This window comes from Gekko japonicus, unplaced genomic scaffold (assembly GCF_001447785.1).
Source record: "Gekko japonicus isolate JY-2015 unplaced genomic scaffold, Gekko_japonicus_V1.1 scaffold1770, whole genome shotgun sequence".
In the NCBI taxonomy this organism is placed as follows: domain Eukaryota; kingdom Metazoa; phylum Chordata; class Lepidosauria; order Squamata; family Gekkonidae; genus Gekko; species Gekko japonicus.
This window is the reverse complement of record NW_015174892.1, coordinates 243,484-259,492: the sequence shown is the minus strand read 5'-3', so window position 1 is coordinate 259,492 and position 16,009 is coordinate 243,484. Positions and strand designations below refer to the sequence as shown.

Here is a 16,009-nt window from a genome sequence, read left to right as displayed (position 1 = left end):
ACATAAGCTAAAAACATGTACATAGAAATCCTACTCAAAGGAATGGGATTGGGTTCTGTGTAAACAGGTGTTGTGTGACATCTGATATCCCACTAACACATTGTACTTACTCCATGGGTCACAGAGAGCCACATTTGCAGTTACCAACCACCAAAAGATCCACATGACTACTGCATGTCCTGTGTGCCACCTTACACGACATACAGTTAATCTCTTGAGCATGTAGGGTTGTCTCTAACTCACACTGTTGAACCTATGTGCCCTTTACTTCCCTTGCAGTCTTCTTGCTGTCTCCCTGGCACAACGCTCACAAATCAGGTGAGACCAAGATGGTCAAGGCTAGTCTGCGTCATGCCAGGGAGAGAGAGCAAAAAGACAGCAAGAACAGGGTATGCAGATAGTTGGGAAAAGTACATGTATGTCTGAAGGTGTCATACTGAGTCAGACCATTGGTCTATAAAGGTCAGTAGCATCTGCTGTGACTGGCAAGGTGTCAAGTGAACAGAGTTTGAGTCTAATGGCACCTTTAAGACCAACAAAGTTTAATTCTGGGTATAAGCTTTTGTGTGCATGTACACTTGTTCAGATACTGATTAACTGGAGATTCAAGGGTTTGAATGTGGGACTTTCTGCATTCAAAGCTGATGTTCTACCAATGAGCTACAGTTCCATGCACTGTTATCTTTTTCATGTAACTCTCCTTGATGCTTGAACTACTATCAGAATTCACTATGTACTCAATGAAATTAGAAGTGGACAGACTATTCTGTGCAAACCAATTGTCAGGTATGTAGACTGTTCTGACAGCTATGGGGGGAGAGAAGAGGGGGTGTGGACTCTGAGGGGACTGACTGCTGGACTGGAAAATGTCCAGTCCCCCACTTCTGGCTTCTCCTATAGACACTTTAAACCTCAGCCACCCACAATCAAGATAAGAAGGGGGACACAGGATTTGATTAAAGGGCTGGTGGTGTGTAAGCTATGTGCTCACTAAAGGTCACTTATTTGGGAATCTGCTATTTATGAAGTAAGCAGAAATAGTTTTTTCTGTGGATATGTGACAAGACACAGATAGAAATTAACGATTTATTTAACAGAAAACAAAGTATTGAACAGAGTAAATGTTTTGTGTGGATTGCTTCAGTAGATATTGTGAAACTGGGTCTCAACTTCACACACACACACACACACACCGGTTACAAAATTTCCCCATGAGAGTAACGACTTTGTTGCTGAGCCTCAAGTAATGTAAATGAACCCTGAGGGGAACCCTGCATGGCAGGCAAGGTGGGATATAAATCTAAAATAAATAATAAATAAATAAATTTAGTTCCCCTTTCTTCAGACATGTTACCTCAGTTTAAAAGGTTTAACTGGAACCTATTTTCACAACTGACAGGATACTGCCCAGGTTCAAGGTTGCTCTTTCACCACACAGAGCTCCTGTCCGCTGAACCTGTATCCGTAAGTTAGGAATGTTGGTCCCTTAACAAGATGCTTATTCTCTCATTAAAACTTTTTTCCCTAAGCTGACCCAAACCCTAACTAAAAGCCAAATAAAAACCTGGCTAAGATGATGCTGTTATCCAGAGCCACAATTCACTGTCTGAGGGAAGAAATCTTCCCTTTCCCTTGCTTACCTCCTCCCATCCAGTGGAGCTCCTTGGGTTCTGATTGGCTTACAGTCACTTGGATTTGTACTTTGGCCACCAAATGAGAAGGGAGCACTCACTGGAGAAGACCCTGATGCTGAGAAAGATTGAAGGTCAAAGAAGACGGGGACGGCAAAGGATGAGATGGTTAGACAGTGTCATAGAGGCAACGAACATGAAATTGAGCAAACTTCAGAGGACAGCGGAAAACAGGAGGGCCTGGCGTGATCTGGTCCATGGGGTCGCGAAGAGTCGGACTCGACTGTGCGACTGAACAACAACAACAAAAGCAGAGGAGTAGATTTAGAGCCCTGGTGGAGAGGTGGCATTTCAGCATCTACTGACTCCAAAATTTGAACTGTTGCTGTCCCAGGAACAGAAAACTAATGATGATGCTTTTGCAAAGTTTTTTTTCTGATAGAAATCTCTCAAATGCATTCTGATTTGGATGCTGGTTGTAACATTTATGGACTATTTGACTCAGTTACTGTGATGAATGTTGACAAGCTCCTGGATCTGCAAAGGCTACCACCACTTCTGTGCTCTAGAACCATGTCCTTTCTGGTTGTGACCTTCTTAACAAGTCATTGTTGACCATTATAAATCACTTCTTTAAAAAACTACCCATACAGGAAAGTGATGTGTTCAGTTATCACCCTGTGTCTAATCTGCCCTTCCTGGGCAAGGTCACTGAGAGAGCAGTGGTGGACAAACCTAAAGCCTTCTTGGATAATTAATGTGTTCTAGATCCTTTTCAGTCTCATTTCAGGCAAGGGTATGGAATGCAGATGGTGCTGGTAACTTCAGCTGGTAATCTCCATCTGAAAGCAGACAAAGGCCATGGCCTCTTTGTTGCTCTGACTGGATTTGTCTGCTGCCTTTGATACAATGGACCATGCCATATTGTTAGGGCATTTGGAAGTAGAGATAGGTACCAGTGGATGTGCTCTGGACTGGTACAAATAATTCCTTATGGACTGGACTCAAAGGGTTGCAAATATATTGAAACAGAATTCTTACAAGATGGAGGCAATGTGGGCTGGGAAGCCTGAGGTCTTGGACATAACGTTTCCCACCTTTGATCAAGTACAGCTGATCCTTGCTGACTGTTAAGAGCCTAGGGATTATATAAGACCAAGCATTATTGCTGGAGAAGCAAGCTAATGGAGCCAGGAAAAAAACCACTTTCTTCCAACTTAGTTTAGCCCAGAAAATGGCACCCAACTTGACTTGGCCAGTCTGACCACCTGGTTATTATCAGCACTGTATTTCTCATATAAATACCATTTTCTGCTAGTTTAATGTCATATTTAATACACATTACTTGTTCAATTTCTGGGTTTTTTAGACTTCTGAAATCCTAGTCCCATTACATTATTAAATGCCTCATTTTATTGACAACATTGATTCACAGTATACTCTGCTTTCATTCTCAGTGAGAAGGGCAGACTATAAATAACATAAATAAACTAATAAGGAGTGTCAATCATTATTAGGTCTCTGGCACCTGTGAATTTGATGGGCATAGACCAAAGTGTCAATTCTGTTCTGTTTTTCTACAGAAAAGTAAATGAAAGGATACTAGAACACGGATATATTCTGTGGGACTTTTGTAGCTTGGTGCATCAGTGCCACCTAGGCCTATATGACATGCATTTGGATGGTTTTGCTTCCTTAGAATCTGGCATTTTAATGTATATTTGGTTTAAAATGAATTTTGGTTGGGAAGGGAGTGATGTAATTTACAGTGCTCTACCCTTATTTCTACAATATTACTGTTCAGTGTCTCTGACTTATCCTATTGTTTCTGCCATACAAATGCATATAAAATGCCCATTCCCTACTGTTTTGGATGCATTGCAGCTGGGAAAGGATTAATAAGAGCATATTTCAATACTTTCATTTCTAAAATAATGCTCTCAGATGTCTTTAACACATCCCATTATGTTTTGCAGTAATATTATTTACTCCAGCTTTTACACCGTCCTTAAATTTTTTAGCCAGTGACCAAATTTTCAAATTACATAAGTAATGGGGCAAAAAGCTCCAAGCTTTTAAATATCTAAAACTGCCTATTATCTTTGTATTATAACAAAGCCAGAGATTGAAACGTTTTACAAAATCTTGTATATCATTGGTGGCATTAAACATATGCATAGACTATAACAGTTTCAGACCAATACATCACGTCTTTCCCTTCTCTGTCTACATTACGGCTATCTTTCCTGCCTCAACCTTCTGTCTTCATAGACCTTAAAGAAATACTACTAGGGTGGGGGGATCACCTTTCAGTATTTTAGATTCAGATGGGCAGCCATGTTGATCTGAAGCAGCAGAACAAAGATTGAGTCCAGTGGCACCCTTAAGACCAACAAAGTTTTATTCAAGGTATGAGCTTTCCTGTGCACACATGCTTCTTCACTCTTCAGATACATTAAAACAGGTTGGTGACTTCAGTTTCAATGTATCTGAAGAAGTGTGCGTGCACACAAAAGCTTATACCCAGAACAACACTTTGTTGGTGCCACTTAGCAATTAGTAGCACTGGCGTTTCGGTGGAATTCTACCAGCTCACTGAATCCTGTTTGGGGGCCCTAACGCAACACGGGGCGGGGGGCGGCACCGGCGGAAAAAGACCTCCCTCCATTCTCCACAGACATCCTTGCTAGGAGCAGGAGAAACTGCAGCCCAGCACCTGCCACCGTTTGCGCCCTCCTCCGCCACTACCGCACAACTACAAGGCGGGCTCAGGAGAAGAGTGGGGAGCAAAGCTCACTAGGGATTGGCTGGCTGCTGCGCGGGCAAAGAGAAGGAGCAGGGCCCGCCTGTGGGCGGAGCGTTCACTTTTACGCGCCAAATTCGTTTCCGAGGCCCCGACTGGCCAGAGAGGTTTTCTTCTTTGGAGACTCTCCACCGCCGCTGCCGCCGCCATGTGTTCGGTAGTCCCCGACTATTCGCCAGGCTTCAAGAAGCCCCCCCGGACGCTGCGTCTGAAGCGGAAAAGGTTTCAGAGGAGCCAGCCAGCCCCTTCCACCGGGCAGTCGCCCACCGCGGCCGTTTCCAGCCCTCTCGGAGACCTCGCTCTTTCCCCTCGGCCCTTTCCCGGCATCCGCAGGCGCAACCCTTTTTCGAGCCTGGAGAATACTCCGCGCTCGCCGCTTCCCCAAGGGCCCAGCCAGTGTTTCTCTCCGACGCAGAGAGTAGTGGAGAAGGAGCCGCCATCCACTGGGAACGACGCCCGCACCGGCTCTGGCGAAGAGGTAACGTTCTGCCCTTTCTTTTTCCTTCCGAGGATTTGGTCATCTATCACATGACATAACCATATAGAAAATGGTTCGAGGCATATCAGAAGGGAAGGGGGCATGGTAACAATTTAAGCCACCGTCGAGATACGCCTGTAGTTCTGGCATCTGAGTTTATCTCAGGACTAAGGTTGACTCTTGCAAACAAATGACTTCTACCAGTCATTTGGTAATTGTTAAAAATGGAAAGCGTTTTTTGCCAACAGCAGCCTCTTAAGGCTATAAAGCATTTATATAACTTCACCTTACAGATTTAAAAGAAATCTACTTACATAATGTTTATTGGATTGAAAGAGTTAACTGACTTGCCAGACTCGTTTACAATAGTGTATTAATTCTATGTTGACTATTACGTTTTTCCATGATCGTATTAAAATTAATAAGCCTTGCTGAGTTTATTTTATTTTATTTTTATCCCGCCCTCCCTGCCAAGGCAGGCTCAGGGCGGCTTACATTAAAAGGGTTAAAAATATATTAAAACACAAATACCTATTAATACAATGCAGCTTCATAAAACATATAGACATAACAAATCACAATACAAAATAGAATAAAGTGCTGGTGGCGGTGACATCCCGGGTCAAGATAGGATGGTCCAGAGTGTTGGTCTCTTGGTGTTGATAGAAATTTATGCACACAGTTAATTTTTGCTCACTGAAACAAATGAGAATCAAAGTACTTGGACCCCTTTTAATTAAAACAATTTCAACAAATACAGGTATGGTAAAGATCTAATGGAATGATGAATTGTGTTAAGTAGTCCCAGAATAAGCACAAGCCTGCTCATATAAGAATTACAGGTGCCTGTTACAATTTTTTTTCCTAGTTCTTAAATGGTCTTAAGGAAGGCAAGACCATTGTGAAACAAGAGTTTTATGAAACATCACCTCCAGCCTTTGATGTAAGTATCTCTACAACTGCTAGATCCTTGAGGATGTTTGAATTTTTATCTCATGAAACTTAGCCACATGGTGCTGTATGTGCAGGAGTGGTCTTCTCATATGCAAGGTGTTTTATGAGCAGAGAACTGCATTTGTAGACTGCTCTGCATACCTAAGAATGCATATACGGCTCCAACTGGATCCAGTAATCTTTGTGTTAAAGCATGAGATCATAACTTATCCAATGTGTAACTTTTCTGGGGGTTCTACTGGGTAAACTGTAGTCACTTATGCCTTTGTGGAACATGAGCAGAGAGAGTGGTTGGGAACTAAATAAAAGTCAGGGTTAAGGGTTCATTGGGTAGCAGTAGAAGAAGGGAAGGGGAATAAATACAACTGAAGAATTTATCCCTAAGTTTATATAAACACTGATACAGACAATGCTCTGCCATTTCAGTAATATTTTCTTTTTTATGGTCCATTTTTTTTTTACAAGTAGATTGAACCTGTCCAGCACTGGGAAAGGTCTCCTAAGCAGCAGCCTTCCTTCTTCCTGCAGTTTTAGCAAGCTAGTCCTATGAAATGAGTCTTCCTCCTTCCAGATTTCAAACTGTGGTTAAAAGCTAATGCTGATGATCATTGGTGCAGATGTAGGCCTACTTTGTTCTTCATGCTGACAAGGAGGTCGCTTTCTAAATATTGTACTGGTGGGCATTAATAAAGCAGCTGCTTTGTTGTAACTTTCAGTATTTGTGTTTTGCAAGGACCCACATCAGAACACTTCCCATACTGAAGTTTCTTCACCAAGTTACGAATTTCCTACAGATTGGAGCATTAAAACTCGTCTGCTCTTCAAATCTCCCCATTCGTTTGCCTGGGCGGATCATTTAAAAGCACAAGAAGAATCTCAAGGGTATGTCCAACACTGCAGAGCCACATCAATAAACCTGCCCCAAAGTATTCAGGTAACTTATTCTGTTTGACTGTGGATTGTAAAGACTTGATCCCATCTACCTTGAGATGGAAAGTAACAAAGGGTATTTGTGCAATTTCTGTAATAAATACACTTGTTTACAGAGCTAAATGTTGTAAATATGAACAGCCAGACCCATTTCCTGGATCTTTGCCTCCCTGGGTTTAGAACTATGTATTGAGCAAAATAGTCCAGACACTGGACTATCACACTAAGGAAGAGTACTTTTAAAAAATTGTAAATATGTAATAGGTGGTCTAAAATTCTGCTTTCCGATGTTACCAATGAGATTGATGACTGATCATGCTGAACTGAGTCAAAATAGAATACTGGATTTCAACCTGGTTTCTAGACATAGTGCTTGCACTAATATCCACCTTTGCTAACATAAGGGCTATGTTTTCTCTTTACTTCTCTTTTCTGCCTTCTAAGTGGCTTGTGAATTTTGCTTAGTAGCAGGCATGGATTTGAATAAATGACAGTGTTCTTTTTTCCAGGGGAATAGCCATTGTTCCTCTGTCCCAGGATGCTTTGGTGCAGCACAAAATGTTCTATGCTAGGTACATTATAAAGTGACCCATTCCTTTTTTTGTGCCACTTTTTTTTGCCAGAGGCAGAAGGAAATCTGCATGTGTGAGAGAGGGCTGCTTATTTCCCCAGCCCTCCCTTCTCACTCAGCTTACTTTGGTAGCCACAACCACTATGTCCTTTTTGTTGGATATTGTAACTCTGCAAACAAGGGGATCTGGGAGGGAAAGGGTTAAGAGAATTCTCTCGAGTACACTTGGCAGTTGGTCCCAACCTCTCATCAGCTAGATGTTGAGCCTCTTTGGCCATGGCTTGTCTTCTGTTTTATATAGGACCTTTCTTTTATCTGGGCTGGGAGCTGTAGCAAGTTAATCTTTTTTGAGGTTAATCTGTTCACAATAAGTTAAATGTACCTACATGAATATGTCATGTAAGATATGCCAGTTTGGTGTAATGGTTAAGAGCTTGGACTCTAGGAGAACTGGGTTTGATTCCCCACTCCTCCACATGCAGCTGCTGGGGTGACCTAGGGTCAGTCATCAGTTCTTTCAGAGCTGTTCTCTCAAGGGCAGTTCTTGAAAGAGCTCTCTCAGCCTCATCTACCTCATATGGTAGGGTAGGGATTGTAAGCCACTCTGAGACACCTTTGGGTATAAATCCCCCCCCCCTCTTTGTGTAAATAAAATTTTTCTTGTTACCATTGAAGTCAGATTATCTTTGTAATTTAATTTGCATAATTTCCCCCTTAACTGGGAAACATGGAAAATCAGAGATATTACATAAAGTTTATGTGCTTCCAAAGCAGTTGATTTTTTTATATTTAACCCCATACCTTTTTCTACTTGCAGCTTGAGGAACAGATAGGGCCTATGTGCGTGCTTGTGTTTTGTGAACTACTTTACACACGTCCTCCTTGGCCTGCTAAATGTCTGTAGCCCAGTCAAGTGTTTCTAGTCTATGCATGGAATGAGCAGTCAGATGACCTGACTTTGACTACAGCCCGAGATCTTTAAAAGAAAAAGATCTTTATTTACAAAAATATAGTCTCAGTTCACTAGAACACGAGGGAATGGAAAACCTATATCAAAATACTACGGGGTGCTACAGAACTAAGAAGTTAAATATAACACTAAGTAACAGTGGTGTTACCTTGGCATTCTCATCCTTGGAATTCTGAAAATAGAGGCTGGTCAAGACAGACTTCATTTGTTTCCCTCAGTCCTTGTCTTGCACACCTCTAACAGGATATCCAGAACCGTTAATTGTTCATGTCCCAGCTGGGAGGGTTTCACTTTAACCTACTATGAAACTGGGAGTGTAGCCCTTTCCACCTTTTTGCCAATATAATCAAGGTGTGTGTTCCAAAATCAGGTTATCCAAGTAGCCATCAATCTTGCCCCTTCCTGGGAAGTGGTCATCTGCATTCTCCATAATGGAGATGCCTCTCAGTGTAATATTTCAGGAGCTGATTAATTTCCCAGGAAAGTACATTTTCCTAGAGGTCAGGGCCTGAGTGTTAATCAAGGTATCCTGCATTTTTCTATCATAAGAAACATAATTAGTTTGCAAAAAGCATCCTGAATCTTCTTTTTAAGAAACTACATATTGCTAATGGCAGAATATGCGGTAATGGCCAGACTAATGAGTTATATAAACAAAAGATTGATCAAGAAATTTAAAAGGAAATGGAAAACTTATTATGCCTATTATAAAGATGAAAGATAAGTAATACAGATTACTTTTATTGGTTCTGATCTGTATGAAGTCACTGAAATGCTGTTTTTCTTTAGATTCTGCTATATTTTCAGTTTAGAGTTATGTATACTAGCTAACTGATTAGTATAATCAATATATTTAGTATTATAAGTATTTGATGATATAATATCTTCCATATAATCAGTTTAAGATGTAGGTTTAGCTTATACTCTACTTTTTTGAAATATCTTTAAAATGCATTGCTTGCTTTTTTTAGCTATAGTTTGATTACAAGTATATGTAAGATATATTAATGCAGGGGTGTCAAACATACGGCCCATGAGCAAATGGCTCCCTCCTGCTTTCTGCATCACAGCTTACTATTGCCCAGCTCTCTCCAGCTTCCTGCTTCCAGGGGAGAGAAAGAAAGTCAAGTGTCTTTTCCCTGGATTGGCTGAGGGTTCCTCCCCTCCCCCTCCTCTGAGGAGGAAGTCCTGGAGGATGCATTGTCTTGAGCTTCATTATCAGTTGCAATTCAGCAGTCTCTCTAATCTCTTGAAATTTCTTTGTAACAGAACCGCTGCTCTTAGGTCAGCAACTGAATGTCGAAGGTTAAAATGTGCTCCCACTGGTTTTTGAACGTTATAGTTTCTAATAGCAGTAGAAAGTGTAAGAGTCCAGTAGCACTTTAAAACTGACAAAATTTGTGCTGGTGTATGAGCTTTCGTGAGTCACTGTTCACTTCTTCAGACTTATTTCTATTTATTCTTTGCATCCTCCTGGACTGAATCTTCCTGGACCAAATTGAGACCTAGGTTTTTTTGTCTCATTGCCAATGCAGATATCTCCACACATATTACCCCTTTCTATATCACACCTAATCCAATCAAGCCTGCTATTGCCATTCAGCATTTGAAATCATCATTATAAAGTTTATATCTCCAATACCTTGTGTTATGTTTTATGGCACACTATGGTCTGGCCCAACAAAGTGACATTTATGTCCAATCCGGCCCTTATAGCAAATGCGTTTGACACTTGTGTGTTAATGTTTTAAAACTATTCAAAAATTAATATATTGTTATGCTAACTCTAAATATTCAGTATCTGATAGTTACCATTAAATAAATTCCTGATTTTAAGCCAATTAATTCATATAGTTTATTAAGTGTTTATCGGTCTAATTACAAGTTTCATCATGATTGAGAGAGAAAATAATCCTGAATATTATGAATATGCTGTATATTACATATTTTAAATGCTATATGTGTTTTTTTTATTTATTAAATTTATATGCCCAATTTTCCAAACGGGCTCGGGGGGGGGGGCATCAAGGCATATAACAATAAAAATCAGTTAACACAATTGATGTAAAAACAACTAAAACCAGAAACAGTTAAAAGATGGCAAGGAATAATTCAACCCCCCCAGAAACCGGATAGATGATACTGGAGTCATCTTTACATAATCCCGAGACTCCATAGGTAGATGATTCACACCTGTCTCTATACAGGGCAGTCTCTATATGGGCTCTGTACAGGGAGGCCAGCTAGTTGGGTATGCACTGCCTCAACTAAAGGCCTGGCAGAACAGCTCCATTTTGCAGGCCCTGCAGAACTGTAATAAGTTCCGCAAGGCCCTGATTTCAAATGGGAGCATGTTCCACCAGGTAGGGGGCCAGGACAGAGAAGGCCCTGGCCCTAGTTGAGGCTAAGTGAACATTCTTAGGGCCTTTTTCTACACTTTTGCCCCTTTCCCTTTTTTCTTTCTGTATCCGTATTTTGTTTTTCAATTATAAAAATATATATCAGGAGAAAAAGAAACAACATACTGCTTATTGCTGTCTTGCAAGCTAGTAAAATCTTTTCCCTCCCTCCTTTTTTTCTTTATAACATTGCATTAAGAAGCAGCTCTACGAAACAGCATGGCATACTGAATTTAAAAGTGGAGCCAAATATAAGACCTCCAATTACAGAAACAATTTATATTAAGTAATTTATCAAATCATACTAATTACAAAAGGAAAGTTTTAGAGATTCTGTAGATAGCCTTTGACCTCTGGAAAAACTGAACAGGGCATACAAATATTTGTGGGCATGTGATAATGGTTGTGTAGACACTTTCCATTGATCCTGGTCTTATAATATCCAGATCGTATAGATATTTGGCATTTCATTTTATGAAGAATGCAGTAAAATAGAGTTTATTATCCTATGAGCCTTTTGGAGTATGAAAAAGGCTTGGCATTAGAGGGGGATTGTGAAGTTGCATTTCAGATTCTGTGTAAGAAATGTTGTAAGACAGATAAAAATTCACATATTAAATAGTTTAAGATAATACTTGCTTCTAATTGTGAATATTGCTGTAAATGCTTTTGAACTTCTTGTAAATAATCTTTCTGCATGTAACTTAACATATTGCAATCTTAGGAACCAAAACTCTCCACAGAGCTTCGATGTGCTCTCCAGCAAAGCCTCGTATATTGGCTTCATCCCTTCTTGCCATGGCTACAGCTGTTTCCTCGTATTGGTGCAGACAGAAAAGTTGCTGGAAAATACAGTCCTTGGTCCCACGATGAAGCACTGCAGCAAGTTCTTATGAGTGAATGGTAAGTTGAAATGAAATGCATACTCAACCGACAAGTAAAAAATCCCCGGGGGGAAGAGCAATTTTGGGCACAGTAGCAGCAGGTTGTGGAAAAAGCTAAGCACCCCTTTTACTCTACCTTTGGTAGTATGTTGTACTTACATAGCACATTTCATATGTTCAAAGTACCAGTTTAAGAGCTGCTGTTAGAAAAACATTCCTGTCATGCAGGTTGGTGTTTTGGGCCTGAGGAAAATAGTGGGTTGCCTATAGCTACCAAGCAAGTTCACTGCGAAGACAACGTTTGAATTCAAGGCTTTCCAATACGTACTTGGTAGTGTTTATGCTATACCATTTAACTACTTCCTGGTAATTTGTACTGCTTTGCACCTTTCCATGCAGCCACTATGCTACAGGGTATATCTGTCCAGAGTTCATGTGTCTTCAAGATAAGCATAATTTAGTTAGGGCAGTGCATTTTCTTATCTTCTGAAAGTGCAACATCTGTACCTAAGGAAAGTTCAATGCTTTTCTATATATCTATTGTGACTGCTTAGTGAAATATGGTTTTGAGAGTGTCACAAGCATTTACTGGCTGATGGATAAGTAATGAGCAGCTATGACCTTTGTTTTTGTTTTAACTGTTTTGTTTTATTTTGTCTTAACTGTTAGATAACCCTCTTGTTTTGCTGCTTTCAAATATGAGGCTGACCAGTTCTGTATGATGTTCTTTAACTTGCAGGTCTCTCAGTTTTACCTCACTTTATAATCTGCTGAGAGCCAGACTGTGTCCCTATTTCTACGTTTGCACTTACCAGTTCACTGTGCTGTTCCGTGCAGCAGGGCTTGCTGGAAATGATAAGATCACTGCACTGATTTCTCCCACAACCAGAGGTTTAAGAGAAGCCATGAAAAACGATGGTAGGAGAACCTATCTTATATAAAGTCTCAGTGACTTATTGAGCCCACTAGCATGTTAGACCTCACGTAGAGTGTTGTGTTCCGTTTTGGGCACCACAATTTAAGAAGGATATAGACAAGCTGGAATGGTGAGGGGTCTGGAGACCAAGTCCTATGAGGAAAGGGTGGGTATGTTTAGCCTGCGGAGAAGACGACTAAGAGGTGATATGATAACCATCAAGTACTGCCATATATAGGATGGTGCAGAGTTGTTTTCTGATGGACCAGAACCAACAGGTTGAAATTAAATCAAAAGAGTTTTTGGCTAAACATTAGGAAGGGCTTCCTGACTGTTACACTGGTTCCTCAGTGGAACAGGATTCCTCGGGAGGTGGTGGGCTCTTCTTTGGAGGTTTTTGAACAGAGGCTAGATGGCCATCTGACAGCAATGCTGATTCTATGAACTTAGGCAGACCATGAGAGGGAGGGCAGGAAGGGTTGCCTCAGTGCTTAGTTCTTATAGCCCTTTCTTACACGCCCAGGGAAATGCTGATCGCCACTTTGGGGTCAGGAAGCGATTTTTCTCCAGGCCAGTTTGGCCGGGGATCCGGGAGGGTTTTGGTTTTTTGTTTGTTTGGTTTTTTTTGTTTTGTTTTGGGGGTTTTTGGGGTCATCTTCTAAACATGATGGGGGTCATTAGGGGGGGTATTTGTGAATTTCCTGCCTTGTGCACGGGGTTGGACTAGATGACCTTGGGGTCCCTTCCAACTCTATGATTCTGCGTAGCTAACACATATACTGTTACTTTGTTCTTTTCTTTGCAGGAATTGAATTTAATTTACCTTTCCAAAAAGTTAAAAAAAGAAAATGTAATTCTTCAGCATCCAACTTAGAAACAGGACTTCCTAGTGGTTCTGAGACAATAGGCAAGGATGCTGAAACTGATGAGTAAGTAATAAAATCATCTAAAATTAGCTGTCAAGATGTTGGATCCAGTGAAGTCCAAGTAGATCTTTCCCACCTTCCCCCAGTAGCCTCTGAAGATCTCATGGTCAGCATTTCAGGAGCCCTGCAGACAAAATGCACACAGGTCGTTGTGAAGAATCATTGGGTGGCATTGCCACACACACCCTCCCAGTTCTATGCAGCCAGAAGAAGAGCAAAGAGGAGTGATGTCACTAAGTTTTAACATCACATTTGGTTCACTGCATTCCCATGTCTCCTATCAACCTTTCAGAGCTCAAGGGGACTCCTGGGCAGGTGGGAAAAAGCACCCTTGTCCTCACAGTTCATAGAATCCAACCTTTTCTTTTTGTATCGAAATCCAGGTTTCTCATTCAACTGCAAAAATCCTTCATTTACTTGCACAACGAGTATTAAAAGGTTTGCTAAGATGTAAATGGCATCAATGGAAAAATGCACTTTTAAATTTCCAGGAATATAAACTAATTCTGGTGCAACTTCAATGAATAAGGCAAATTTATCGGCCTCTTTTTCTTCCGCTCATCTAATTTTCTTCCTGTGTCACTCGTTTTATTTCTTCAGAAACAGCTGTGTTAGGAGAACACTCTTTGGTTTGATTCTTACAATGGTATTTTCATTCCTTTTTTTTTGGTAAACAAATTTTATTTTCTCAGGAATACAACATATAAAACATTTCATTCTATCAATTGTCTACCCCATTCCCAGTTCCTCCCCTCCCTCCAATGGCTTCCCACAATGCTTCCACCCCTGCTCCAAATTACTTCATATCATCAACAATATCAGTTTTTCATCATTACAATCTAAAGATAACATCGTTTGACTTAATATTGATCTAAACATATTAAGTTTTGTTTCACATCCCAGTTCTTTTCCAGATAAATTTTAAAATCATTCCATTCTCCAAAAAACTCATCGTCTTCTTTGTTATTCAGTTTTTTTGTAATCTTATCCATTTGTGCCATGAACAGAACTTTTTGTATCCATTCTTCAACCTCTGGTACCTTTTCTGTCTTCCAAAACTGAGCATAAATCATTCTCGCTGTCACTATCAGGTACCAGAGTAAAGTTTTTACTCTGGTATTTTCATTCCTTAGGGAACAAATGTTAAGTAGTGGCGACGACGATGAAGAGGGATTTTCATGGTTGGAAGAAATGGGTGTTCAAGACAAAATTAAAAAACCAGATGCAATTAATATCAAACTGTATCCTTCTTTGAGGCAACACATTTCCTTTAAACAGGAATTTAGCTAAAAATTAATATGCATGAGCAGTTAAGGTGATGAATTTCTGTTGGGGACTGTAACTTGGTGGTAGTTATGCACTGCATGTACCAGGATCATTTTTTATTAGTCATTAGGAAATGAATATGTTTGATGGATGTTTCCTGGTCCTCTATTAATTGAGCCATCCTGCCTCTACTTCCTTCCCTTCTGACTTCACAACTTCCATTATCCTATCTTCCCTTTCTCCTCTCTGCTGGATTTCTTCTTGTGCTCACGCACACAAACATGCACAAAGATGACAGCCTGTTGTATTTGTATCTTCAGATATGTTTTGGTTAAAAATAAAGAACTTTGCTTGCCTTCTCGATGCAAGCATATATTAAGCACATCTTTGCTCTGTAATAGCACATGAAATTAAATATAGGGATTGCCTAGTAGAGTACTGGTAGTGTTATGTCTACTTCCTTTGTTTCCATGCATTTTCCTTGACATCTTTATAGCTGTAAAGAAAGAAAAGAGGTACAACTAGATCACAAACCTGAATCTGTTGTACTAGTGCAAGGAGCAAACACATTCACTTTACTTAACTTTTTGATGAACTGTAAAAGTTTAGTGGCTTCTGCAGGCCCTCAGGCTGGAATTCCTCCTACATTGCTGTCTCCAGTTGCTTTTAGAGGTGCAACGATGCAGACACTCAAGGTAAAAAACAGTCATGTTTTTTGTTGTGTACATCTGACTCTGTCTGTTTACAGGGAGGAAAGACCTTACATTCGATTCTGTGAACCCTGTCCTGCAGTGGAACATGCCTCTTTCGCTGGAGAAAAGCTCCTAGTGGAAGAGTTTCATAGAATCCAACACATTAACTTTTATCATTCCTATTTGATCTAATTTACTATGGACTATCCTACTACTGTGCTCAGAGAAGTGAAGCTGCCTTCTATCAGAAGCGAATCTTTTTGATTTTACTACACTACAAATAAGCTGGTGAACTGAAGGCTTGCATTTTCCTCTTACCTGTAATGGTAGCATGATTATATGAGACAAAGCTTCTGCAGTATTTAGTCCAATGCAAGATTCTTCACCCCACCCCAATATATGCATTAAAAAGATGGTGGTTTTATATTTGCATAGAAGTTAGTTATGTTCAGTAAAAAAAATGGGGGGGTATGTAACATGGAGGAGTATCTTACATTCAGGGTCACCTCCATTTTTTACTATATATGGTATAAACAGCTACCCCAATCTTTGTCTGATGCTCAGCATTCTATCACACGAGACCCAGACC

General features: G+C 40.4%; 1 protein-coding gene across 1 annotated transcript in view; it reads left to right on the top strand.

Moving 5' to 3' along the window:
• Nucleotides 1-4,582: 4,582 nt before the first annotated feature.
• Nucleotides 4,583-16,009, top strand: part of DONSON (downstream neighbor of SON) — a 12,912-nt gene continuing 1,485 nt past the window's right edge. Inside the window, exons 1-8 of the mRNA XM_015424934.1 lie at nt 4,583-4,912; nt 5,781-5,855; nt 6,600-6,800; nt 11,461-11,639; nt 12,360-12,538; nt 13,342-13,465; nt 14,596-14,703; nt 15,225-15,423. Of these exons, the coding sequence (XP_015280420.1) occupies nt 4,583-4,912; nt 5,781-5,855; nt 6,600-6,800; nt 11,461-11,639; nt 12,360-12,538; nt 13,342-13,465; nt 14,596-14,703; nt 15,225-15,423 (1,395 nt within the window). The remainder of the gene's footprint in view (nt 4,913-5,780; nt 5,856-6,599; nt 6,801-11,460; nt 11,640-12,359; nt 12,539-13,341; nt 13,466-14,595; nt 14,704-15,224; nt 15,424-16,009) is intronic.